General features: G+C 39.2%; 2 protein-coding genes across 2 annotated transcripts in view; both read right to left on the bottom strand.

Moving 5' to 3' along the window:
* Window positions 1–754: 754 nt before the first annotated feature.
* LOC114468872 (GTPase HRas) lies at window positions 755–16,462 on the bottom strand. The gene is made up of 5 exons (XM_028456007.1): window positions 16,180–16,462; window positions 15,886–15,998; window positions 9,477–9,655; window positions 1,941–2,100; window positions 755–1,006 (listed from the first exon to the last, which is right to left on the bottom strand). The coding sequence occupies exons 2-5, from the start codon at window positions 15,994–15,996 to the stop codon at window positions 893–895; spliced, it is 564 nt and encodes a 187-aa protein (XP_028311808.1). The 5' UTR covers window positions 15,997–15,998; window positions 16,180–16,462; the 3' UTR covers window positions 755–892.
* Window positions 16,463–18,206: 1,744 nt separating this feature from the next.
* Window positions 18,207–27,377, bottom strand: part of slc17a7a (solute carrier family 17 member 7a) — a 34,641-nt gene continuing 25,470 nt past the window's right edge. The window contains exons 7-13 of the mRNA XM_028455985.1: window positions 26,174–26,316; window positions 25,910–26,059; window positions 24,874–25,006; window positions 23,887–23,997; window positions 23,651–23,778; window positions 21,877–21,946; window positions 18,207–21,790 (exon numbers count right to left, since the gene is read on the bottom strand). Coding sequence (XP_028311786.1) covers window positions 21,501–21,790; window positions 21,877–21,946; window positions 23,651–23,778; window positions 23,887–23,997; window positions 24,874–25,006; window positions 25,910–26,059; window positions 26,174–26,316 — 1,025 coding nt within the window. The 3' untranslated portion in view covers window positions 18,207–21,500. The remainder of the gene's footprint in view (window positions 21,791–21,876; window positions 21,947–23,650; window positions 23,779–23,886; window positions 23,998–24,873; window positions 25,007–25,909; window positions 26,060–26,173; window positions 26,317–27,377) is intronic.

Here is a 27,377-nt window from a genome sequence, read left to right as displayed (position 1 = left end):
TGAATATTATGCGGAAGTCAAGGACACATCATAGCGATCAGCAGATGCCTCTGAAGAAAACTGGCAGTTGACAGTTGAAACGTGCAGATCACATTTCCTGAAAAGAATTGTCTCTATAAATGAAACAATAAAATATTATTCAAAAACAACCTTTTTTTTTTTAGGAAATTAATTTGATCTGACATGTTTCCACTGTCACCTGCCAGTCTTCTTCAGATTGCTTTAATGTGTCCTTGACTTCCATATAATAATTCCAGCAAGTTATTTTTGTCTTGCCTGAATTATTACGCCGCACAAGTCAAGAAAACATCAAAGCTATCAGCAGATGCCTCTGAAGAAGACTGGCAGTTGACAGTCAAAACATGTTAAGAGATCAAAGTAAATTTCTTGAAAAATAAAAAGTTGTCAGAAAAAAGAAACCATAAAATATTATTAAAAAACAACTTTTTTGATCTCCTGACATGTTTCGACTGTCAACTGCCAGTCTTCTTCAGAGGCATCTGCTGATCACGTTGATGTTTTCTTGACTTTGTCGTAATAATTCCAGCAAGACAAAATTAACTTGCTGGAATTATGCGGGAGTCAAGGATGCATCAAAGTGATCAGCAGACACCTCTAAAGAAGACTGGCAGTTGAACATGGAAACATGTCAGGAGATCAAATTACATTTCCTGAAAAAAGTTGTCTGAATAAACAAAACCATAACATATTAATCATAGTGATTACTTGTTGTCCGTCAATGGTTAAACCGTGGTTAGTAGAAACTCACTAATATAAATGCCCCATTTCTCTTTTTTTTTTTTTGCTGTGGTTTCCATGCCAACAGACGAAAAGCTGTGTGCGTTAAAGAAACGAGAGCTTTGAGGGAAGCTTTCAGCCAGTGTGTGGTTTGCTATAGTATAATACATCGTCTCTGAGTGTTCTTCTTGCTCTTCTTGTTGCTGCGGTTGGTTTCCTTGTATCTTCTGATCTCTCTGACCAGTGAATAAAAAGCCTCCTCCACACCCTGCCAATCACAGACAGAAGAAACTCAATCACTTTCAACCTAAAATACTTATTTACTGCAATTATTAAGCTATTAAAGAGCAGCGCAGCCTTAAGTGACTCTAGTGCAGTGTTTTTCAACCTTGGGGTTGCCCGATATGTCGAGTAATTGATTAAAAAATAAAAAAATACTGATTAAAATTATATTTTTAAATTTTTATTTTTTTTCAAATTAAAACACCACACAATCTAAAACAATTCTATACACTCACTTTCTCAAATATAAATCTAGTTTAAATAAAATAACTGAGCAGTAGGGCTGGGCGATATAGACCAAAAGTCATTTCTCAATATTTTTTCTCAAAATGTCGATATAAATCAATATTTTTAACTCAAATAAAGTCTTTCCAGGGAGACAATTCTGGGGTAAATTTGCAGATGCAAAATGCCACACAGGCTCATTTATTTACAAACAGCTGAACAATATACTGTATATTATGTAGTCTTTTCTCCTCTAAGGGACAGCATGTGTGAGTGAGTTCTGTAGTGTGGCTTGTTTAGGATGCACTCAGTCATCATCTAACTGTGCTTTTCATGATCTGAGAAGTAGAGAAAGCAGGAAACAGACTTTTACAGATATTCACGTAATATTACAGATATTCTTTCGGTGCTAAAGGGGTAAGGAATCATTTATGAACATGTTTAAGAGTAGAAGGCAGCCAGAAAGAGTAGGAGGAGATTCCGCCAGCCGCCTCCGCTTCTGGACAAGAGAAGGATAAATATATAGCGCCTTCTGCTGTTTAAAAAAATACTGCGATTCAATTTTCAGAGTATCAATATGAATCGTGATACATATGAATCGATTTTTAACTGCCTTACGATTAATCGTTACATCCCTAGCACACAGCACTATCATCTTTAATGTATCAAACACACATGTTGCAGTTTGTTTGTACCTGTCTGGTTTTGGCGGAGGTCTCTACAAACGGGACCCCGTAGCTCCGGGCCAACTCCTGGGCCTGACGGGTTTCTACTGTACGGGTGCTCAGATCACTCTTGTTACCCACCAGCACCATGGGGACGCTGTCACTGTCCTTCACACGGTTGATCTGCTCTCTGAGAAGACAACAACAACAAATGTGATTTTTCCTGGTATGACCAGTGTTTTTCAACCTTCTTTGAGCCATATTTTCATTATTAAAAAAATCCCAAGGCACACCAGCAACACAAAATATTAAAAAATTAAACTCTGTTGCCTATATTACCATACAATCATTCTGATCTAAGTGTCTTTTCTTGTATTTTTTGTGCATATTAATATAAATTTCTGTAAATATGCCAGAATTAGCCTAAGGGCTATTTCTCATTTGTAGTCCCTGAAGCAGTGTTGGGGTTTGGTGCCTCCAGCTACCAGAACAACCCGTATTTTGGTCCGCAGTGGGACTTCAACCGGCGACCCTCCGGTTAACAATTGTTTTTAATAGGAATCAAATGAAGAACAAAAAAAAAAAAAACCCTTTCACATTTCTTTTCAGATAAAAGTGCCATTAACAATATGCAGTAATTCTCAAAGTGTCTTGAACCCAAATCAAACAAAAAACAAACCAAAAAAAGTTTTATATTTTGCATACTTGATACACGTCATGGGAGGGATAAAAGTAAATTACAATTTAACTTTATTCTGTTAAATATTTTGTTTTATATATGTGTTTTTTAATATTACATAATTTAATATTATATTTATAAAATACATATATTATTTGTTTAAAAGGCTCTGATTTAAGTGCCTGCCTCTTTAAGAGGCACTCGGTGTCAGTGAGCAGTGTGCACGTGACCAGTAGTTTAGTTTGGGTAGTCGTCCAAGTACGAGCCTGATTCGGATATTTAACTAGTTCCTGTCCTTTAAAACGTTCTTCCGAGTTGTGTGCAGTTCTTACTCCTGTTCCCGTGTGCTCCAGTTTGTCTATAGTCCATGACCAGAAAGGAAGTCACCATTTATGTTTTAAGTTCATGCTATGTTAATAAGTGTATAGGCTAACAGCTATGATGATGTCATGCTAACCCACTTATGTAACACCGTTTACCGTGTCGGAGTTCACGTTGCTGTTATAACTGCTGGGGGAAATCTGTTCAATAATATTTTTGGCCAGGAGAGGGTGCTGTTACCTTGCACATTGATTCAGTTTAAATGTGGAGCTTCATTTATACAGAAGAGTGAATGTGGGTCACTTTTTTCCACTTTGTTTATAAATTAGAGATAATTTGGAGTAATTGAGCCTTTTTTTTATGTTGATGTAACAGAATGTTACTTATATCAGCTGTTCACAGCTTTGTATTTGCTTTACATATAATTGTTTATTTTTCTCATGTTTGTTACAGACTATACAATATTAGAACTACTCCAACAACTAGCATTTAATCTGCTGTTAATGAGAATAAAATACAGCTGGAACACATCCCAGTTAAAGAGAAACGACGTCTCATCTCTTCATTCCTGTGCCCTGATCAGCACCCCATTCAGTTTGCTGTCTTAAACCTAAAAGAACTAGACGATCACTATTTCCTCTCTTTCAATGGTCCTTCGAGCCGGATAGACAGCACCCAGGATGGACCCCCAAGGAGAGATGGACCCTGATGTGAGACCAAAGCGGCGAACACGTCTACCTGATAGATAACAAGATTTTGAAGTCGATTATGCAGGATATAATCCAAGAGAACAGCTTCAGTGGGACTTACCATCTCCTAGCCCTGAGAGAAGAGTACACCTCGCATGGGAGGGTCCGGTCCAGATGACCCCCCTCCAGCCACCTCAGACTCGCTCCGGTAGCCGTTATGAGGGTGCTGCTCAACACAAGATTCCTCAGCTAGCCTCTAGCCACTTCCGTAGACAATACTCTGAGATCGACACTCAACAGGGATATTCACCTTCCTACCAAAGGACCCGATACGAGGACTCACGCTACCCAGAGATCAGAGCTATCCAAGAGGAGAACGCTAAACTGCTCCAATCACAAAAGGCTTTCCAGTCAGGTTTAAAGGAACTTCAGGAAGCCAGAAACGAGATTAAAGTTACTCAAGACAGCTCGCTCTTTGAGAACAGAGATAGGTGGAGTTCATAGCCCAGCCTCAGGATACTGCACCCACCAGTGTCCACTAACCAGCGCTGCACCCCCTAAAAGTCAACCTGTTCAAGCTGCAGTGGAGGAGGAGGAGGACTGGCCTGAACCTCCACCGTGGCCTGAGCCTTATGAAGACTTGCATAGAAACATGCACAACCTGAAAGTGGAGCAGCAACAGCCCGATAGAAGCCAAACCTATTACACCCTTCAACCCCCTCATCCTCTGGCAAGGAAGCCTCAACCATTGCTACAGCCATATCCCCAGTTCATGGCCTCTGCTTCTGACCCAGAGTTACCGACCTACTCACCTGCACACCCTTCGGTTCAGCGCCCCTACCCTATGCAAACCTACTAGCAGCCTTTGATATCTGAAATAGTGTATAGAGGCCCAAAACCCACCATTCCTAAATTCATTAATCCAGATCCCAGTGAATTTACGAGGCTCCGGATCGCACTAGAGAACCTTCTCCCACATAACTCTACAGAGCTTTTTAAGTACCAAGTACTAGTGGACCACCTGAGATTAGAAGAGGCTAAGCTCATAGCTGATGCCTATCTGAACTCGCCAAACCCTTATACTGACACTATGACAGCTCTCCATGATAAATACGGCCAACCACATCAGCTTGCCTTAAGAAAGATAGCTAACGTCCTTGAAGCCCCCGAGTTCAAGCGTGGTGACATCACAGCATTCCAAAGGTTCTCTCTCCAAGTTCAATCACTAGTGGGACTGCTGCAAACCTTAGGTCCAGAAGGGAATGTTGAACTGAAGTGTGGTTCACATGTAGCTCGACTTTTAAGCAAACTACCTGCCGAACAACGTGCTGACTTCCGTCGTTACCAATTCAGGCAGCCTGGGGCTACCCACTCCTTAATCGATTTATCAGAATGGCTCCGCTATGAGTCATGGTGTCAGGATTTCGACAGCCATGCCATGGGAAGAAGCACCAAACAAAGGCAGAACGTGCGAATGGATTCACGCCCTCCACGACAAAGAGTGACAGTCCTGCATGGTGCTGGAGAAGCCTCAAAGACTACCCCCTTGTATCAAAGAGAGAGTTCAGCTAATATTAAAGCCAAGAGTAAAGTCTACTGTGCCTACTGTGATAGTAATGAACACTACCTGAGTCAGTGTAGCAATGTTTCTAAATTGTCCGAAGACCAGCTCAGAGAGTGGATCCAGGTTAACAGACGGTGCTGGCGCTGTGCACGAACCCATCAGGCAGCCCAGTGCACATTGAAGAAACCCTGCAACATCTGTCAGGGAAAACACCTCCTGGCCCTCCACGAGATAAACCTGAGACCAGAGAAAAGTAACGCACCAGCAAAGGAAGAGAGCTGCTTAACCAGCTCAGCCTCCGACTCGCTCTACCTCGACCGACCTGGAGCAGAGAATCGGGTCTTGTTAAAGATTGTTCCGGTGCTTGTGCATTATGGAGAGCAGACGTTAGACACCTTCGCGATCCTCGACGATGGGTCAAGGCAAGGCAAATTTATTTATATAGCGCATTTCATACTCAAGGCAACTCGATGTGCTTTACATGATAAAACATTCAATTGTTTAAAATCAATAAGAACATTTAAATCAATAAGAACAATTAAAATCATCAGTAAAATCAATTAAAATCATCAGTAAAATCAATTAAAATCATCAGTAAAATCAATTAAAATCATCAGTAAAATCATCATTACATCAACAACATGACAAAAAATCTCTCTCTCAATCATATGCAGTAGAGAAAAAAAGTGCCTTTAACTTTGATTTAAAAATGTTCACATTGGATGCTGACTTCAGCTCCGCTGGCAGTTTGTTCCACTTCTTTGCAGCATAACAACTAAAAGCAGCATCACCATGTTTACTGTGAACTCTGGGCTCCACTATCTGATCTGTGTCCATAGATCTGAGAGACCTGCTGGGTTCATACCTGACTAACATGTCACTGATGTATTCTGGACCAAACCCATTCACAGATTTATACACCAGCAGCAAAACTTTAAAGTCTATTCTGAGGCTGACTGGGAGCCAGTGTAAAGACTTTAAAACTGGAGTAATGTGCTCTGACCTCTTTGTTCTGGTTAAGACCCGAGCTGCAGCGTTCTGAACCAGCTGTAGCTGTTTGATGCTCTTTTGGGGGATTCCTGTCAGAAGACCATTACAATAGTCCAGTCTGCTGGAGATAAAAGCATGGACCAGTTTCTCCTGATCTTTCTGAGCCATTAAACCTTTCACTCTGGAGATGTTCTTTAGGTGGTAGAAGGCTGTTTTTGTGATAGATTTGATCTGACTGCTGAATGTAAGATCTGAGTCAATCAGAACACCAAGGTTTTTGACTTGGTCTTTAGCTTTTAAAGATCGAGACTCAAGGTCAGAAAGGACTATGCTTCTACCAGATGCAGCTAAGTCTCTAGGTATGAAGGGCATCCCTGAAGATCTTCCACTACGGACTGTCCGCCAAGATATTCAGGTGCTTAAGGGACATACTGTGTCTTTCAGCATCTCCTCAGCTGCCAATCCTCAGACAAGCTATAAGATTGATCGTGCCTTCACAGCTTGTCGCCTCAGCCTAGCTCCTCATACCTACCCTATCGACCGCCTTCATAGGAAGTTTAAGCACCTACGTGGCATCCCTATACCTGCCTTTAGAGAAGCCAAACCATCACTCCTTATCATCCTTATGACCATCCCCACCTCACAACTCCGGTGGAGCCCGTCAGACTTGGCCCACCTGGTGGCCCAGCAGCAGTCTGCACCAGACTTGGGTGGACCCTTCAGGGCCCTATCCAGGGCATGGGGCGGCTAACTGGCCCTGCAGTGTCTGTTCACCTCAACAACGCCACCACCAGATGAACTGTACAAGCACATCGAAAGGCTATGGCAAGTAGATACAGTAGCTTACAGACCAGAGAAAGAGGTTACGCGGTCTAAGCAGGATCAGCAGGCTGTCGCACGTCTTAAAGCCAATACTGTTCGGGTGGAGATTGATGGTGTCCTCAGGTATGCTACACCAATAGTTCGTCACGCAGACATGCCCCTGCTTCACGCACCAAAAGAGTCAGTCATGCCACAGCTGCGTAGTACCGAAAGGCGACTCCAGAAGCGCCCCGAACAAGCAGAAGCCTATAAGAAGGAAATGCAAAAGCTTATTACTGCAGGAGTGGTGCGTGAAGTCAGTGAGGACTCCCCACCCAAAGAGGTCTGGTACATCCCCCATCACCTTGTCAGTCATAATGGAAAGAATCGCCTTGTTTTCAACTGTTCTCACACCTACCTTGGACAGAGCCTGAACCAGTACCTACTTCCTGGCCCTACCCTTGGCGCCTCCCTACTTGGAGTCCTGTTGAGGTTTCGTGAACATCCGATAGCAGTCAGTGGAGACATCAAGGGAATGTTTCACCAAGTACGCCCCTTAGCTGAAGATCGCCCCCTGCTAAGGTTCCTGTGGCGTGACTTGAAAATGAATGAGCCTCCTAAAATATTTGAGTGGCAGGTCTTACCTTTTGGCACCACGTGCAGCCCCTGCTGTGCATCTTATGCCCTACAGCTCCATGTTCTCGACCACACCCAACCTCTCGACGACCTGAGATTTTCGGTTGAGAAGTGCTTCTACGTGGATAACTGCCTACAGAGTGTACCTACACCAAGGGAAGCCAAGATACTTGTTGACCAGCTCAGAGAGCTTCTGGCCTCTGCAGGCTTTGAGTTACGTCAGTGGGCCTGCAACGATACCACTGCCCTGAGCCACCTGCCTCAACAGTCCAGATCAGAAAGCCTTGACCTCTGGCTAGCACAAGATAAGTCCAGCCCTCTGGAGTCAACATTGGGCCTCAGCTGGAACTGGGAACTAGACTTCTTAGGCTACAAACACCGGCCGATAACCTATGAGGCACCCACCCTGAGAAACATTTATCGAGTGCTAGCATCCCAATATGATCCATTGGGCTACCTGTTACCCTTCACCACCCGAGCAAAGCTTATTGTCCGACAGCTTTGGGACAAACAGCGTGGTTGGGATGACTGCAACTTGCCATCAGAACTCCTACAGGCCTGGTCTGAATGGGAGGAAAAGCTTGAGTCCCTCCCTCTCCTCACCTTTCCACGTGCATATGTGCCTACAGACACGTGCATATGTGCCTACAGACACCAACCTAAAGAACGCTGTCCGTGAGGTGCACATTTTTGAGAAAGCCTACAGGGCCGTAGCCTACTTGAGAACAGAGGACGCCAAAGGCCACATTCACCTCTCCTTCATTCTTGCTCGTTCCAGAGTGGCTCCAAAACGTCTGCATTCTATCCGTCGCTTGGAGCTCTGTGCAGCACTTGCAGCATCACAGATGGCACAAGTCCTTAAGAAGGAACTAACCCTGAAGGTTGAGCGCATCATGTTGTGGTCAGACTCCACTACTGTGCTAACCTGGCTACATTCCCAGTCCTGCAAATTTAAGGTGTTCGTTGGGGCCAGAGTAGCCGAGATACAGGAGTTGACTGAGTTTGCTGTCTTAAACCTAAAAGAACTAGACGATCACTATTTCCTCTCTTTCATTATTACTAATTATATAATACTTTTTTATAATTCAATTTTGTTTTGTTTCACGTTAAGAGTGTCAGATTTGATCCAAAGGCTGTTATGGAGGGATGATAAAATTTTCATACCAATTACAATTACCAAGTCAATTATCTGAACTCAATTATGATTACAACAGCAACAGATTTTTTAATTACAATTACATGACCATTTTAATGAATTATCAATTACGTGATTACAATTATAATTGACCCCCACCCTGCTCAACTTCTCCTCTACTGTGCACTCTTACAGCCTTAGAAAATGTAGTCCCCCCCCCCACATTATTTTTAAAAAGAATATTTCTCTGGTTTTTTTTAAATATTTCATCATTTTCTTCAGAAAATGATGCTTTTCAACTCCAGTCAGGAAACAAATACCGGTAAAAATAATTTAAAAAAAGTAAACCATAATTAAACAAAAATGTATGTCAAGATAAAATTACAAATAAAAACCATGTGTAAGCTATACTGTAATTAAAAAAAAGTAGATATACACTATACAGACATGGATTATTCTAACGGCTCATTTTTAATTATTCATAATATAATCATATAAAGATGTATAAGAGCAGCATTCTGTTGCTTTTCGCATTTAACAGTGGATTCCGATTTTATTGGTTGATTCTGTTAACGTGTAAATTACAAGGCCCTACACCTATACTTCATATTCTATTTACGCTGCTTCTCTGACCTTTACCAGTCAGTATTTGTACTAAAAAGCAGCACAGAAACCATCCCAGTTTGTGATTGAACCTGCTTCCTCCTAACATTGGTTAGTGTTGCTATGACAACTGATAAGCCCCTCCTACCTGTAGAGGTGAACGTCCTCAAAGGACTTTGTGTTGTTGATGGCAAACACACAGAGGAAGCCCTCTCCTGTCCTCATGTACTGGTCTCTCATGGCGCTGTACTCCTCCTGACCTGCAGTGTCCAGGATGTCGAGCAGACACGTCTCCCCATCGATCACCACCTGCTTTCTGTACGAGTCCTACAACATGGAATCAATCAATGTTAGCAACATCATCACATTAAACATTGCTCTAAATCAGTGTCGGACATCAGCGAGGGCCACGGGCTATTTGGCCCTGAATTTAGCCAAGAATGTCCCTTGAACAAATATATGGTATAAAATATCAGCTCTTTGAGTCACTCAGCAGATAAATGTTATTACTGAATCTGATTCTAGTGGTGATGTATTCAATTTTATTTGTGTTTGTAAAGTTACTTTGAGTTGGGAATTGTTTTTTTATATTTTTCAATTTCTTTAGAAACTGTAGGTCTATTAAACTTCTGTTTGCATTGCTGTTTTTAAGGTTTTGTTTTTGTAATATTTACAGCTAAATAAATTTATAGTTTCCCTTTCATCTCTACTGTGCATCTTAATCTATAAAAGTATCCAACTACATATTTTTCCATGGCCTCCAATTCATTTAGGGCTCTATTCTCCCGTCTGGACTTAAACGCTTTTTGGCGCTCCTGCAGTTACGCGCTTCTCTCCTACGCGTATTCTCCGGTCCAGGCTGCTGACACGCCCACCGTGCGTAAGGAGACCAAAAGGGCGTAGTCTGTGAATGAAGCCGGGCTGAAGTAAAGGAGGCGGTGATGTCATTTTTTTTTTTTTAGCTGTCTAGAAATCACGGGACATGGAGTTTTCCCAACGCTTGTAAATGTCGTTGAAATCTATGAAAATTATAAAGTTCACTTTTAATTTGAAACGCCTTCATTGATAAACAATGTAACAGGTTGATTTGATCAGATTATTGTAGTGTGACTGAGTCACAGTTCAAATCTCTTTCCTTCATCATCATCATCATCATTGTGTGACCGAGTTAGATGCTCTGGAGACATGAGGAAATAACCCTGCCTCAGAGCGTTCTGCTTTAATACAGAGGGATGTTTGCAGTGAAGCACAACTATTGGCTTCCATATTAAGCAGTTTTAAATATAAATAGTTTAAAGCGACCTGAGCTGAACCTCATTGAAATACGTGTATGAACAGTTTGTGGTCCATCCTCATCAGCATATGACAGCTTGTTTCACTCTGTAGTGGATCAAACTGTGACTTTACGTTGGACATAGTATGAAAATAGTTGAATCACTGTGACCAACGTGAACAGAAGTCTGCGTCTGTCAGAGTTTTAATTAATCGCACAGCCGCAGCTGAGTGATCACATCTGCTGCTGCCCGACGCACAAGTCCGCGTGGCTTCATATTTCTAGTGCAATCTAATGGTTCACCTTATTGGGGCGCTGCACTTATTCCAGGGTTAGAAGTGCGTAAGAGGAAAAGGACTTACGCACACCGGAGAATGCGCGCTAGGGCAGATTTAAATTAGAACACCCACATTTTAGGACTGCTCCACTCACAGTGTGTAACTGGGATGAAGGCGCGCAGCAACTGACTTAAGTACAGGGGGAGAATAAATGCACATTTTTTAGACTAGGGGGCAAAAATTTCCCCCATAATATTTTTCTAATTTCATACCCTGGCTCTAATATATAATATTTCTGTTGAGTGAGAAGAGAAAAGAATACAGGTCGAGCCAGCCGATATACTATTTTTTTTTTTTTTTTAAAAGGACATTGATTATGAAAGACAATTGAAACACTCATAATATAAATGTATATATTAGAAATTAAATAAAAAACACCAATAGAACTCTTAACATTTATTGAACTTTAAATATTCTCGTACACAACCAAGTAAAACAAAAATCCTTATCCTATTAAGGATGTTTGATCAGGCACTATTATTTTATATCCTATTATATTGACTTTTTATTTGTAAGCCTATCGGCTTCTACCTCTCCCATGCACATGCTATCATTACTTTTTGTTTTTGTTGTAAATTCATATTTTTTTAAGTTCTTTCTTTTTTCCGTTAATGGCTACTCTAAAGTGCTAAATACATTTTTTTTTTAAAAAAATGGCCAATAATGAAAAAAGTCCATATATCGGCCCGATTAATCAGACGGCCGATATATCGGTCTAGAAAAGAAAGCCAGAGCTTTCAAAGAACCAAGTCAGAAGTTTGGCATGATTGAACATAACAGTTTTTTTTTGTTTTTATTTGCCAGGATAAGGCAGTGAACAAACACACCTTTGATTAAAACAAACAAAAGCTTTGCAAAAGTAAGAAAAGTCATAAATAATTAAGAAAAACTGTCAGTTAGGACTTATTGTACAATATTTGTATTACACTAATATTCATGTATGTCCAAAATCATCAGTACAATTAATATTTAATTCAATTCAATGTAAATTACTGTCACTTTATGCTCACAACTTAAACTGTTTATTTAGCAACTTTAAAGTGTGCATTCTTTCCCCCCTCCAGTTATATTGTTTTACCATCCTAGACATTTTTATTTGCTGTTTTTACTGTGAACACATATTGTCTAAAAGACAATAAAATAATCAGTCTGAAAAGGCTTCCAACACATGATTAATGGTGTAATTGTAAGGTATTGTAAAGATTGCTTTCAATGACGACAGCATTGTTTTAACAGTAAACAGTTGAAATAAACTGTATATTAGTGTACAGTCTATATGCAGGCCTTGTGTCTGTACATTTCAACTCGTGTGCAACAAAAATAACAAAATCTACTGCTTTGTTTACCAGAGTCAATGCTTTTCAATTTTATTTTATTCTATTTTTCAAACACAAAGTTGCACTAATAATCAGAAGCACTACTGTTGGCTACTATTGTGGGAACATGACAGAGCAGATTTCATGCCAGGTAATAATTAAGAATCTTGGGATGCACTGTGGTCTGGACATGTCTGGTAAATATAATAAATATAGTAAGATACTTTGAGGTAATTTCACTTTCTGAGTCGAGTTTGTTGACAATTTTGTAAGCATTGTGGGAAAATGTGATGTTCACATTTAATGCATTATAACAAAAAGGTCATAATATGAATATTTATTGCAGGGGTGTCAACGTCATTTTAGTTCAGGAGCCAAATATGGACCAGTTTGATCTCAAGTTGGCTGCAGATTTTAGGTTGGGGGGGAAAAAAGAGCAATTTTAACATTATTGTGCCCTAGTTTTCAATATCAGTCCCTGCAGAATCTTCACTTCACAACTTATTGATTTTCTAACCATATTTTGTCTTATTTAGAGGAGTTTTGTGGAATTGTTTGTGTGAAATTTCATGATAATTGGACAAATTTAGAGCTCTTTCCTCAATTTGCAAATAAAAATGACTATATTCTTGTGATGCAAGAATGGGGAAACTGTGAGCCCCTAAAAATATTGTGGAGTTTCACTAAAATTCTGAATTTCAGAATGCCAAAACTGAATTATTTGGTAATTTACATGATGTTTTCTGTCTGCTGCTGCAGGCTGAATTGGATGCTCTAAAGGGCCAGATTTGGCCCCTGGGCCTTGACACAAGTGATTAATTGGTTTAATTCTTGAGATTGTGTGAACTTTGAACTCACAATCTGTGCTAGACTGGATCAGCAGAGGTGAAAGTAATGGATTACAAGTACTTTACTCGCATTACTGTAAGAGTTGCTTTTATTGATACTAGTTTTACTTGTACTTATGTTTTAAAAGAGGTAAAGTAATTCACTACATTTCTACACCCAACCATTACTGAGTAAAATATTATTTTTTGTGATTATCATTTTTTTTTTTTTCCCCATTTCATGGTCTCTGCATAAACTGCTGACCTCAGCCACTTTCTTTGGTTCAGGTTGGGGTTTCTACCCATTATGTTGTTACCCACACTGCCCAGTGTTAGAGTTCATAAATGTAGCTAGACTTAGAGCCTGAGAATAAATACACATATTGTTTATTAGGAAATATAGGAAATATAACAATATTTCAATCAACAGTTTTTCCTTGTATTTAATATTTTAAAACAAAGACACAACTCATTACAACAAAAAACCATATGTATATCATCATCAGTCAAACATTTATGTACACCACAAATTCCGTTTTATTTTTTCCCAAATTCTGTTTTCCACTTTATTTTTTTTAAATTACTTTATTTATTTATTTTTTTAGAAATATTTATAATTTTTTAAAGAAAATTTTAGTTTTTAACTCCTGTGAGGAAACAAAATACGAATAAATAAAAAAACTCATAATTAAACAAAAAATCTATGTAAAAAATAAAGTAAGATACAATTAAAAGGTAGATATAAATTGTAGTGACATTATTAGTCTCACAGCTCCTTTTTAATTATTTATATCATAGAAAATTGTATGAGAACAGCATTAATGTCACCCAATTTCCTCTGAGGGATCAATGGTTTACTGAATCTGATCAGGTTTAATGATTAAGTTTTGATCAACTCAGTTTAAAATAACCTAACTTAAATTATATTATCTTCTGTAGCTCTGAAGAGATGTTGTTAGAACGTAACATTCTAATAACGTTGCTCAACGGACTTTTATTTTGTAAACCGAAGTTCCCACTGAAACGGTTGTACTTGAGGTAGCTTGCTGACTGTGAATGTGTATCTATGAGGAACGGACAAAAGGCTGGAATAAAAAGAACTAACAACACGCACTGAGTTATTCTTAGTTAACCAGACACAACAGTTCAAACACTGAGCAGGTGAAGATGATTAAAGCTGATCACGTTTTCACGGAGCACCGCTGCACTACACGAAACAGACCAAGCTTTCAGGGGGGAGGGCGGTGCACTTAATAAGCGGTCCCAGGAAACATTTTGAAATGAAATCCACATTAACTGGCTAGTTGGCTAAACTAGCATGTACTCAATGGGATCATGTGTGCGCTGAGTTAATGCGTAAAGGGGTCCGCTGACGGCTAGGTTTGTTTTGCTAGTTTGTGATTTTAAACATAAGTTGTTCACAATGCGTTTTTATGGGAAAAATGAGATGCATCCCTGGGACACATGGGTAGTGGATTTACTGCGTCCTTTCAGATTTTTATGCGTCAGAGACGCAGGACGCGTACCTAGCAATATCACTGGGTTAAGGTTAGTCCGTAACGTAGATTAGGATTATTTAGTCCGTAACGTAGTTCACGTATTAATACAATACTAACTTTAACCCTAACCCTAGGCAGTGGCTGTCAATACGTAATACGTATCCATATACCGGCATTCTAGACATACGCAACTCCCCTTATTGGCGTTTAGGTCACGTGATGGGTGCACCACATGACCTAAACTGGCCAATGAGGGGCTACGCACTTGTACTTCCGTTTGTATTAATACTAGGGGTGTCCCGATCCGATATCGGTCCGATATTAGCCTGAAAACGGATATCGAATTCAAATTTCTGGATTTTCCGATTTTTTAAAAATTATTATTCCCCCCCCCCAGTCATTTTTCATTATACTTATTTTGTTGTAGAATGCTGTAGATATTATGTTGAAGGTTAAAATTCATGTAACCAATTGGTTAATAATAAATGGCTCAGTTTTTCTCATACCTATTGTTGCTGACTATTGATCTCTGTTTGACTAACATCACTTAATCAAGCCTTTTCTAACATTCCACACTACAAAATAAGTCATTATTATTTTTTTATTTAAAAAAAAAAATAGAAAAAAAAGCATGTATGATTCATGCTGATATAGGATCAATATCGTTATCGGCCAATACACAATATCGGTATCATATCGGAACTGAAAAAGTTGTACCGGATATCCCTAATTAATACGTCAACTACATTACGGACTAACTAACGCTAACTTACGTTACAGACTAACTAACCCAAACCCTAAACAACGTTACAGATTAACTAACCCTAACCGCACGTAATGGTCACGTGACTTCTGGTAACGTCATCTTAAGCATAGATAGAATGCCGGTATATGAATATGTATCACATTCTAGGAGACGCTTCCTTCGAAGAACATGTTATGGATATTTTATGGCAGTAGATTATTTTATAGCTTTGTATAAAATCTGTGCAGTTTTAAATGTTACAGTGTCACAGAATTGTAAAATTTTACATTGTAGGAATAAGGAATTTGTGTGTTCTCGAAAACCAAACATTATGAATTATTCTCGTGTCTTTTTTCTGTAGTGTACTAGTGGATGTGTTGAGCTTTCATGAGTGTTTCCCAAACCTCTGAACAGTCATTTCAAGAACTTTTACTTTGAGTACTATTAAATTGAGTTACTTTGAACTTGTGTTTGAGTATTTTATGTATGACTTTCTTGTACTTCAGTACAGTGTCAACCTGTGTGGATCAGGAAGAGGAGGTAGGTGATGGTTCCTCACCTCGATGGTTGGATCGTACTCATCTACGAAGTGGTTCTGGATGAGCTGGATGGTGAGAGCACTCTTCCCCACACCTCCTGCTCCAACCACCACCAGTTTGTACTCGGTCATTGCTGTGAACCATAAACCAACAGGTGGACTCAGCAAGAACAGGTTCAGACCGTCTGATTCCATTACCGGACATGGCAAAGACACTGACCCAGATTTATCTGCTACGTTAGTGATATTCACATAGTCATTACCAATGAGTAAATATAAGTTGGCAGTAGCGGTAAACAGACTGCTCGGACGTACCTGTGGTGCAGACTTTATGGTTTTCTTGGATGATGGCAGGCTTTACAGGATAAATGAGATTAGCTGGCTACATAACGTTTTAGCCGTAGACGAGCAAAAAAACACTTGTAGACAGTTCGCTATCCTGCTCACAAATAGTTTACCTTGATTCCGTCAGATGTGGAACTATCACAGAAAAGAATGAACAAGCTACTCGTATTTTAAAATCTATTTTTTCCACATTCCTTTAAATTTAAAGCTCGAGCCAGAACTAGCTCCTATTGAGTCTCCATTGTAGCTCATAGTGAGCAGGGCGTTTTCACTTTAATCCTCTCCCCCAAACAGCCAATTAGAAACATGGAATGCAGATTGAAGGTTTAAAGAGCCAATCATTTAAGAGTATTACCTTACACTCCCGCCCCAAAGGGAAGGAATTGATCCAGTGGCAAGCGAGCATGAGATGAACTGGGCGTGGCCTCTAAAGCAGCCGTTTGCCTATTACAGCATATTACACAGTGTCCTCTGGACCAGGTTAGTGCAGCTAAAATACAGGAAACACAGAGATTTGTTCTACATTTTAATCATAAAGGCCAAACATTTTATACACTATTGTGGACTTGTGAAAAGTAATCCCATTTTTCCTATATTTTTGAGAGAGATTCGATTTTGGAAAAATAATTGCAAAAAAAGTGCGAACCAAAAATCGCTCTTTATTCTATATAATATAAATACTTAGTGATTAAGCCTCTGACTGTTACATTTGAATGTAATTTTTATTACAGTTTGCGCTTCCGACATGACACAGATTTATTTAGCATGGCTCGGTTTTAAAAGGTTAAAAAACTTCTTCATGGATAGTTAAAAAGAAAAATAATTATGAGTCGTAGCCGATAATCTACTGGAATATCTTTTTAGGAAAAAATATGATATACTTGGAATTTCCCCTTCCAGAATCCTGCTGTTTTATAAAACTATAGGTACTTACTGACCTCTTGTGGTGACAATTAATACTGCAATACAGGACCTCTGCACTGTTCAGATTAAAATCTACTGAGCGACGCACAAAGGCACAGAACATGATTTAATTAATGGTTAATACAAACATTCACTTTTGCAAACATGCATATTCCTATTATCCTCAAATATTATAAACAAAATATTATACCCAAGGGTAAAATTGACCCCAATGATAATAGGAGGGTAAATAATATAATGATTTGTTTGGTAATATTAGTATTTTTTATTGTAGTAATAGGAGTAGGTTTCCTATTATTATTATTATGATGAACATATTAAACAAAAACAAGAAAACACAATGCTCTCCTTAACATTAGGGTAAAAACCCTGCTATTATCCTTGGGGTCATTTTGACCCCATTCAATGTTCATTATTAAAAAAATAAATAATAGTTAACTTTGTTTTTGTTTTGTTTTTTTTGCTTTATATTTCATTACTGATGACATGATAGTTTTTCAAAGTACTGAATGCATATTGCATGCATTTGTGTTCCTTGACCCCAAGCTGTTTATTTACTTGGTAATAGATTGATTTTAAGGTGCTGTGTTGGAAAAGAGTGAATAGAGTACCTGCCTTTGGCATCTGTGTAGCTGCTTAATATTTTTCAATTTCCCTCGAGATCTATCTATCTATCCATCTATCCATCTATCCATCTATCTATCTATCTATCTATCACACAGAGGCATCGCCCCTCCCTCCCGCCCATCATCATCCTCACTTCTCCTGTGACGTCCATGTTACTCTCTCACTCTCCTACTGAGTGCATCTGCTCTCTTATCTAATCTTTGCCTAAAATCACATGCAGATAATCCAGCATCCATCTGTCCTGAGAGTCAGACAGAGAAGGGAGCGTGCCGTGCGCTCGTGATGTAAGAAATCCTCAATAACAATAATTCAAAGCAAAAAAAATGCTGCTGCAGGTGACAAAATTGCACTGAAAAAGCGACACCATCCCAAATTGCTTGATTTTTTATTATACACAACATTATCTCACATGTACATATTTATACATTAATTATTTTTTTCCCCAAATTTCTAAACCTTTCATTGTTTTCTTTCTTTCTTTTATTTTTTTTTTACACTGATTTGCATCACACGTTGGATGAACAGAAAGGATGACAACATTGGGACAAGATCGCAGCAGCCATAAACAGAGATAAAGAACAAACATGATTAAAGATACACTGATACAACACTTTAGAATTAAATTAATCACATAAATAATCATTCATATCACTCATAAAAACATGGCTTCATTTTGCATTTATTTTTATTGGCGTTACAAACACATTTTACCGTTCCAGTATTGTTTTATTCCCACAGGAGCCGTTAAAAACTGTACCCTAAAATGTTCAAGTAAATTGAATACTTCTGTGTAAATGCATGATGGAAATATTGTGTGTGTATCGTTTCTGATGCGTTTGTGTGAGCATGTGCAGCTTGCAGAATACAACAGCCTATGTGTGCATCCTCTCTGGAGATGCACCTCATCCTCCAGCTGTCAGGGCAGGCGGACGCAGAGGCATCTGCTTTTAAAGGGCACGACACGACATGACAGGAGAGTAGGTGATGGGTCTGACTCCATTAGATCACGCTGGAGTATTCTTCTAATCACAATCACCTTTCTCTACACAAACATCAGCAACATAATGTGTGTCACTGTTGCGTGCGTGTGCAATGCACATTAGTACTGGGTTTGTTTGCGTTTGTGTGGACAAGGAAAAGATCCGACGGGGGTTCTGCACCACTGTGCTCAATAAAGTATGCTCAACGCACAATGTTTCAGCACCTGCACCCACACAAACGCACATTCACAGACAACCAGGACGGCTTCGACCCACAGACAAAAATACATAGACTGAGAGATTTATGTCAGAGGTGGAGAAAACTGAGTAAACGCACACAAAAGAGCAAAATCAAATAAATGTGTGAGGCCTATTCAAATCTCTACACCTTAATGAGTAGAATGTCACAAGAGTCAGATGATTAGCCAATCGCATGTGTTTTGTGAGCTGTAAGCGTGGACTAGATCGTTCATAACTAGCTCACCAACTCAGCTCTGTGTGACAACACACAACAAAGGTTGATAGTTTTAGACTCCTACGTGGGTCATCACAACACCTACAGACATCACATTTTGCTCTCTGAGAGAAAAAAGTCTGGAAGAAGAACAAAAATGATTTTCCCACTAGGAAAGAATGTATTTTTACCCATTCTGTTGTGTCACACCAGTGGACTGTGCAAATCTTTCCAGTTTTAATCAGGCAGCCAAAGATGCCTCTTTATGAATATGTTTGCCATTGGTTTGCATCAAAATGCCTTCAGGATTTGTAGGGAATGCCATGAAATAGTTCTCCATGTCACTAGGGGGTGGTAGGTTGCACCAATGTGGTTTATACTGTATGTTTTGGTGTTTTTTCATTGGACTTAAAGCTGCAGTACATATAATGTGAGATTTGTATAGATACAACCATGCTCCCCTCTCCCCTCCCTGTTTTGAATCCTATCGTCCCTTACAGGTATACTCATGAATGCCTACAATTGTGGAGCTCTTAGTGACTTTTTTCTCTATAGAGACAAGTGACAAATCTAGGGACTATATGTTGTGTTATTGGAGAGTATAGTGATGTTTTAGAGACTCTAACATGAATGCACAAATCACTCAATCACACACACACGTACACATCTCACACAGGTGTCTGCAGTGATCTCAGCTGTAGGCCCACACCACCCCGCATCCAGACTGCAAATTAATTGCGCATATTCGCTCCACCTTGGATAAGCTTTGCTTAGGTTTACATGCGATTTACTCTGTCTGTTAGAATTACTCTCCCTCTAAAACCAGTACGTGAAGCAGATTGCACATGGTCATGGAGGTTCGTGGAGTCCGTTCTTCCTGCGTATGTTTGTGCCTTTAGACTGTTAATTCTCTATGCTGGTCTTCCTTTTTCTGCTTGCTTTGTCGTGTAACCGCTGTGTCTAACGCTGCGATGAAGACTTCTCATGCTGGATTGTCCCCCATTGTACTTTACTACAGAGGACGTGAACACACACTTTAGTCGGGCAGCCAATAGTGACACCCCAAATCAGCTAATGGGTCACTCTGTAAAGTTGTGTCATGCTCCTGGATTTCTGAAGTTCAAATAAAGAGCCAGGAGAAAGAGCAGAGATCCCGTTTCCTATCAGAGCCCTTTGAATTACAATATGCTCATAGGTAATGATGGCTTTTGGACCAAATAAAGCAAAAAAAAAAAAAAAACCTTACATACTGCAGCTTTAATAATGGGGCGTATAAACTGAGAATAATGTCACAAGTGTCAGATGATTAGCCATTTGTATGTGTTTTGTGAGCTGTAAGCCTGGCTGGACATGTCCTACATCGTTCATAAACAGGTGAACTTTAGCAAGTTACTTCACACAGCTCTGTGTGCACAAACACAACATAGTTTGATAGTTTTAGACACCTACGTGGGTCAATACAACACCTACAGACAGTACATTTTGCTCACTGAGAGAAAAAAGTCTGGAAGAAGAACATGAAGGATTTTTCCACTTGAAAGGAATGGACCTGTGTTTTTTTACGCATTCAGTCGTGTGTCAAACCTGTGGGCTGTGCAAATCTTTCCAATTTTAATCAGGTGGTCCAAAGATGGCTCTTTGTGAATATTTTTGCCATTAGTTTTCATTGAAATGCCTTCAGCATTTGTAGGGAATGCCATGAAATAGTCTTCCATACCACTAGGGGGTGGTAGGTTGCCCTTCTAAGCTGCAATGTGGTTTATATGTTTTTAAGGTTTTTCATTGGACTAAATCCAAACATTTGTTTAGACCTCATATAATCATACTTAAGTTATATATCCCACATAGGGATTTTACGAAAAGGTCCGAAATGGTGTCATTTATCAAAAGATGGCAACATTTGCACTAATTAGTGACAATACTGTCTGTTTGGTGGAATGGCTCCAAATGCTGTTTTCTAATAGGAAAGGAAATAAATGTGTAAAATACAAATTAATTTTGCCTTTGGCAAGAAACTGCATAGACATTGGCACGCACACACATACACACACAAAACTCCCGCTGACCAATTACGAGCTAACGAAGGAAATCTGCAGATGAGGTAAGTTTTTGCTATACTTTGTGTGCTTGCTTATATTGCACCCTCTGTAGCACCTGTCTGCACACACTCACACAATCACAATGAAATTATTCGAGCTTTGGTTGCATATGTCGCACACAGTTGGTCCATTTTAGTACAGCAGTGACTCTGTCTGAACACAATCTTACTCTTTTTCTTGCTTCCTTTGAACTTTCTCATCAGTTCATTATGTGGGACTCTTCGTTTCTTCTCCTTCGTATCTGTTAGAGTTGTATCCGGGCGGCTGCACATACTCCTCAGACTTATCCCAATCCGTCACCCACCCTGCCCCACCACCTCCAGCCCCTCCCCCATTGGATCCAACCACTGGTTGGCTCATGGCCCCGTACTGCCCGCCTCCCCTGTACATTTCCTCTGTCTCATTGGCCAGTTCGTCCTCATTAATTATACCACATTTCTCCTCACTTGTGTCTTCTATGTCGGCCCAAGGCTGTTTTTCCCCTGATGCAAAGAGTCCTGGTAAAAGAAAACAAACAAATCAGGATAAATGTAATAAATGTGTGGTCTTCCGAGATTGTGCTAAGAAGGTGTGTAAGTCATACCGTAAAATATAACTCCTCCATAATGAACAAGAGATGCGATAAGAAAGACCCCCTGCCACTCCTCACGTGTCTGAAAGAGGTCAAAGTGAACATTTATGTTGATTTAGGAATTTAAGGAAACAGACTGTATTTGAACGTACTATACACTACACACTCAATATACTGTCTACTAAATACCATTAGTATGATTAATATCGTGACCGTTCCCACTAAAGTATACTTCCAAGTTTCCCAAGATGCAATTCAAACCTACAACGACAAAAACCAGAAGCACACTGAGGCTGACAATTCAAACTTTGTTTGCAAACATTTCTGACTGAAAAATACATTAAAAATATCATTTTTATACTGTATATGTCATGCTTAAGTTGTTTGGTTGTACAATAATATTAGTAGGTTTACTAATATTTTGATAAACAAATTGAACAAAAACAACAAAACACAGAGCTCTCCTTAACATTAGGGTAAAAACAGCTTTAACTCTCCTATTATCCTTGACCCCATTTAATAATAGTTGTTTTTGGTTTTTTTTGCTTCATATTTCATGACTTTTCCTAATTTTATGGGTACAATTAATTAAGCATAAAATCATGATGATGATATTTTTTCAATGTACTGAATGCATATTGCATGCATTTGTGTTCCTCTGGGGTCAATTTGGCCCCAAGCTGTTTATATACTTGGTATTGGATTTATTTTAAACCTGCAGAGAGGCTGGTGCTCTGTGTTGGAATGGAGCAAATAGAGGATGAAGCGGGATGAAGGTAATTGCTTTTAAACAAAAACCTGAAGCACACTGAGGCTAAATATCTCTTGATTCTCCACCTTTGAAAGTTCTGAAAGCGTGATAAAGTGACCAAGTAGAATATCAACATGTGGTTATTTGATCCATAATGACCACATTATGGATCGTTGTTTTGCTCGTTCTCGTTAGATCTCGGAAGCTAAGCAGGGCCGGGTGTGGATAGTAGCTGGATGGGCGACCGTGGCTCAGGTGGTAGAGGGGTCATCCTCTGATCGAGAGGTTGGGGGTTCTATGTGTTGAAGCGTCCTTGGGCAAGACACTGAACCCCAGGTTGCTCCCAGTGGTTAAGTAGTGCCTTGCTTGTCAGCTCTGTCCCATTGGTGTGTGAATGAGCAGATATGTAAAGCACTCTGTGACCTCTGTCTGAGAAAGGTGCTATATAAATAAACATTACTTACTCACTATGGGAGACCACTGAGAATTCCAGGTTCCACAGTGGGGGGCAGTTGCTCTAGTGGTATCTGTCATTGTGTCCTTAGGCAATACACTTCACCCACCATGCCTCGTATGAATGTGGTGTGGTGGTGAGAGGGGCCGATGGCACACCATGGCAGCCTTACCTGTCAGTCTGCCCCAGGGCAGCTGTGGCTACGTTAGCAGCTTACCAAGTGTGAAGTGAAAGAATAATGATATAAAATAAGGCGCTATATAAATAATAATAATAATTATTATTATTATAAAATTTGTGGAAAACACATTTAATTCTGACATTTCAGAGATTTTTGTAGACCATTGTGCAACTGACTAAACTTCCGGTTAACGTCATAACAAGAGCCTATCTACAAAGCATCAAAAACCAATGAAAGACAAGAAAAGATGCTTTTGTTTTGAAAAGGGGATGTTTGATTTTTTAGCTTGAAGCCGGTTCCAGGACCATTTTACGTTCCACTTGCAATGCATCGTGGGGCGGTTGAGTATGAGTAGTGTACCACAGCCCTTGTGTGAGCTCTGACATGAAGTGTCAGTTACCTTGTGTTTGGTCATGGCTCCGACTATGAGAGGACACACCATTCCTGATAACGTTCCCACTCCATTGGAGATTCCCATCAGTATGCTGGCGTACCGAGGGGCGATGTCTAAGTGGTTAACGTTGAACCCTGCAGAAGCAAAGAACAAAAAAGTATTTCTTTACAGTTGTGCTGATGAACCTTCTATACCACAAGGTATAGCTTAAATTATTGTCTTCATTTTGTTACATCACTTGCCTGAGATAGCAAATCCGCTGAAACCAACAGCGAGGACCAAAAAAGAAATGGCTACGACCTTCGTGTGAGAGTATCCCACCACCAGTAGGAGTGTTGCCTCCATCCCAAACCCTTCAGAGACAACAAGAAGGAAAAAGAGAAACTAAGAACACTCAATCTCTTCACACAGTCTCCACAAATGCATTATTTAACTTGTGATTGTTTATATGCACACAGACACCACAATTAGATGGTGCTTAAATAATCCTTCATATACTCCATTTAGAAAAAGATCAGATAAAGAGGGGGAAAATGGGGCTGAAGAAATTGAAGCTGTCGGTGTATTTTATTATTTATTATTATTTTTTTAACCAACAGCCAAAGAATGAAAGAGCTGTTAGGTCTTCACAGGTATTGACAGCAGTGCTATGTCAAATTAATGCAAAAAATATAATTCATCTTAGCAGTTAAGCTTAAGGTTTAAGGTGCAGTAAAAAATACTCTAAAAAAGTTAGTCTGTGAGCATTGAAAACTTTGAATCTGATAGATTAACAATGTCCGTGAGGTTCCTCAGGGCTCTGTTCTTGGACCCCTTCTGTTTAGCATTCATATGCTTCCTTTAGGAAAAATTCTACAGAACTGTAAGGTTGATTATCAGAGCTAAGCAGACAAGTGAAAGGCACTCTTTTTCTCTACTGCGTATGACTGATGACTAATCATATTATTGCTAATTCAATGTGTTTACTGTTAATTTTAAATGTTTTTATTGATTATTAAACATTTAAATGTTTTCTGTTGCACTCTTGAATCACGTAAAGCACATTAAATTGCGCTATACAAATAAATCTGCCTTGCCCCGCCTTGCCTACAAAGTTTAGCTTCAATAAAATTTAATTTCTATTGCATCTTTATTCTTTATTCCTGCTCGAAAGCAGCCTTCAGGCTTCTTCTCTTTCTCAGCCTTTCAGCCTCTTCTGGTGAAACTCCTATTCTGTTTCACAGCCTCACCCCCACAGTTCATGAGCTTTCTGACGTTGGTGGTGGTCATCAAGTTGTGGCTCCTCAGGTAGTCAGCCAGCTGGCCCCCAATAGGCACGATAATGGTCATCACCAGATGAGGCAAAGCAGACACCATGCCCACCTGAAAGGTGAAACAGAAGCAGGTTGGGTGTAGAGATGTAATAAATTACTTTACTTCTTTTCAAACGTACTTAAGTACAACTAAAATGACTGATTTAGAAATATACTCAAGAAAATACAAGTACCCATACAGGAACGTGAGTACTTGTAAGTAATCCATTACTTTCACCACGGGTAACAACAAAAAATGGACAATGTGTGAGTTTGGGGAGCATTCAAGCACTTTAGGCATTTAAGGATTCAAATTCACTATTTGCTGCATCTTTTTCACTCAGTTAACTGGTACTATTATATAATGTAGTTTTGGGCAATTAAAAACTATTATTTTCTTATTTGTTTAACATGTCCAAATTAAACTACTACCAACTAAAACACTAGCTAACTATCTAACTACTATTAAAAGAACGTAACTTTTTGTTTCTCAAGAACTAAAATCACATTTGCATTTACAGACATCAACTAAGCTAATAAAGGGGAGTAAAAAAAAAAAAAAAATGTCATCCTCAAATTTTCACTTGTTTTCAATGTCTTTTATTTTGAAAAATTGCAATTATTCTTCACTTTATCACAAATGTAATTCAACTCAAACCAAATGCACTTTATTGGCACACTACCATGCAGTAAGCTTCTCATCTTGTTGTAGGAAAACAACTTTAGATTTCTACTGGTACGGCATTGCACAATTAATTAATAACCAAAAACAAAAATCTACCAGACTTAATATTTCAGCCTTAGATTGTACAGTATAACACCAGTATCAAATAAATTACTCTTAAATTATGAAAAAAAGTGTATGTTATCAAACATGAGGAAAAAACTGATATAAGAGTGATGACAAATTTATACAGCTTCAATGCTGTGTTTACTGAATGCACACAAAGTATTCCACATTAAATAATCTCACCTTACTGATCTCAAAGCCAAAGACTTCCTCAAAGTAGGCGGGCTGGCTGATGAGCAGCAGGTAGAAGGTCCAGCTCCTGCAGAAGTTGGCCACAATGATGGCGTAGACGGGCATGGAGGTGAAGAAGTGTTTCCAGGGGGTTTTGAATTTCTATCAATAAAGGAAAAAAGGTTTTAATCTTCAACAACTCAAACTGACATCCTCTGCATTTATTTATGTCTAACGGAGCCTCGACAAATATTTGAACAATATTATGTGACGTACATGAAGAGGATTCAGGAATGCTGCAGACTCTCCAATTGCATCTTCAATGTATTTTCTTTCCTCTGGTGTGATGGTTGGATGAGCAGCAGGACTCTCATAGGAAACCAGGATCCAGAACAGATACCAGAATATCCCAACGCTGCCTGGGAGAGAAAGAGAGGATAAAGATGAAAAAAAATATTACAGCTGCTCGGGATGATGTTTTTCTTTTTCTTTTTAGATAGATCAGTTGCTAGATTAATTAATTAAATATAATTTGCTCAAAAAAAGTCAAACTTTCTGTTCAAAACTTTTTTTTGATTTCCACTGTAAACACTCCGTTTGATGACATTTTTGGAAATGGTTCCTGCATTGCATTGTAGGATGTGAAGTCCCCAAAATAAAGATTCCAGAGACCGGGGACCCCCACTGTACCTGAAGGTGGTTGAACACAGACATGAACATTGAAGAACAGTCATGTAGAGACAGGGTCATCTATAAGGGGGAATAAAGGGGAGAACTTTTTGGGGTCCATCCATAAAGTCAGCAAAATGATGGTCTATTGTTCTATGAATCTGTGATAAACACATTTATTTATTTATCTGAATAATATTCATTGTTATCCAGGAAGTTTATCATTATTTGCTCCATAGTATCTAGTCATCTTAAAAATGGAAATTCGTGTTTTAATCAGAAATAAAATGGGTTAAAAGTGACCAAAAATAGTGGAAAAAGGTGGTGAAATGGGATTTTAAAAACCACATAAATTGGTTTAAAGTTGCAAATTAGAGTGACCAAAAATGTAAAGAAAAAGTGGTAAAAAGGGTTCAAAGTGTCAATATTGGCTTAAAATGAGCAGAAATTGGGAGGGGGGGGGGGGGGGGGGTAGATAAAAAGAGGGTAAAAATAAACAAAAATGGGCTCAAATTGTTCAAAAAATATTGTTTTGGGCGACCCCATTCCAGTGTCTCACGACCCCAAATGGGATCCTGACCCCAAGGTTGAGAACACTTGCCATAAACGATGCATAGATATTTTTTTCCTTCATTCTTATTATGATTTCTTCTGTTTTCCCCCTAAAAAAAACTCTGCCAAAGTGACTTCCCAACGCATTTGTGGTGTTTTCACTCAAAGTCAGATATTTTTGGGCTAACATGGAAACATCCGAATCCAGCAAAATTGAATGTCTGGTGAAGTGAGGTGATATCACGGGGAATACCGTTAA

Source organism: Gouania willdenowi, chromosome 8, assembly GCF_900634775.1.
Source record: "Gouania willdenowi chromosome 8, fGouWil2.1, whole genome shotgun sequence".
NCBI classification, from domain to species: Eukaryota; Metazoa; Chordata; class Actinopteri; order Blenniiformes; family Gobiesocidae; genus Gouania; species Gouania willdenowi.
The sequence above is the reverse complement of the archived record's forward strand: the minus strand, read 5'-3'. Positions and strand labels throughout refer to the sequence as shown.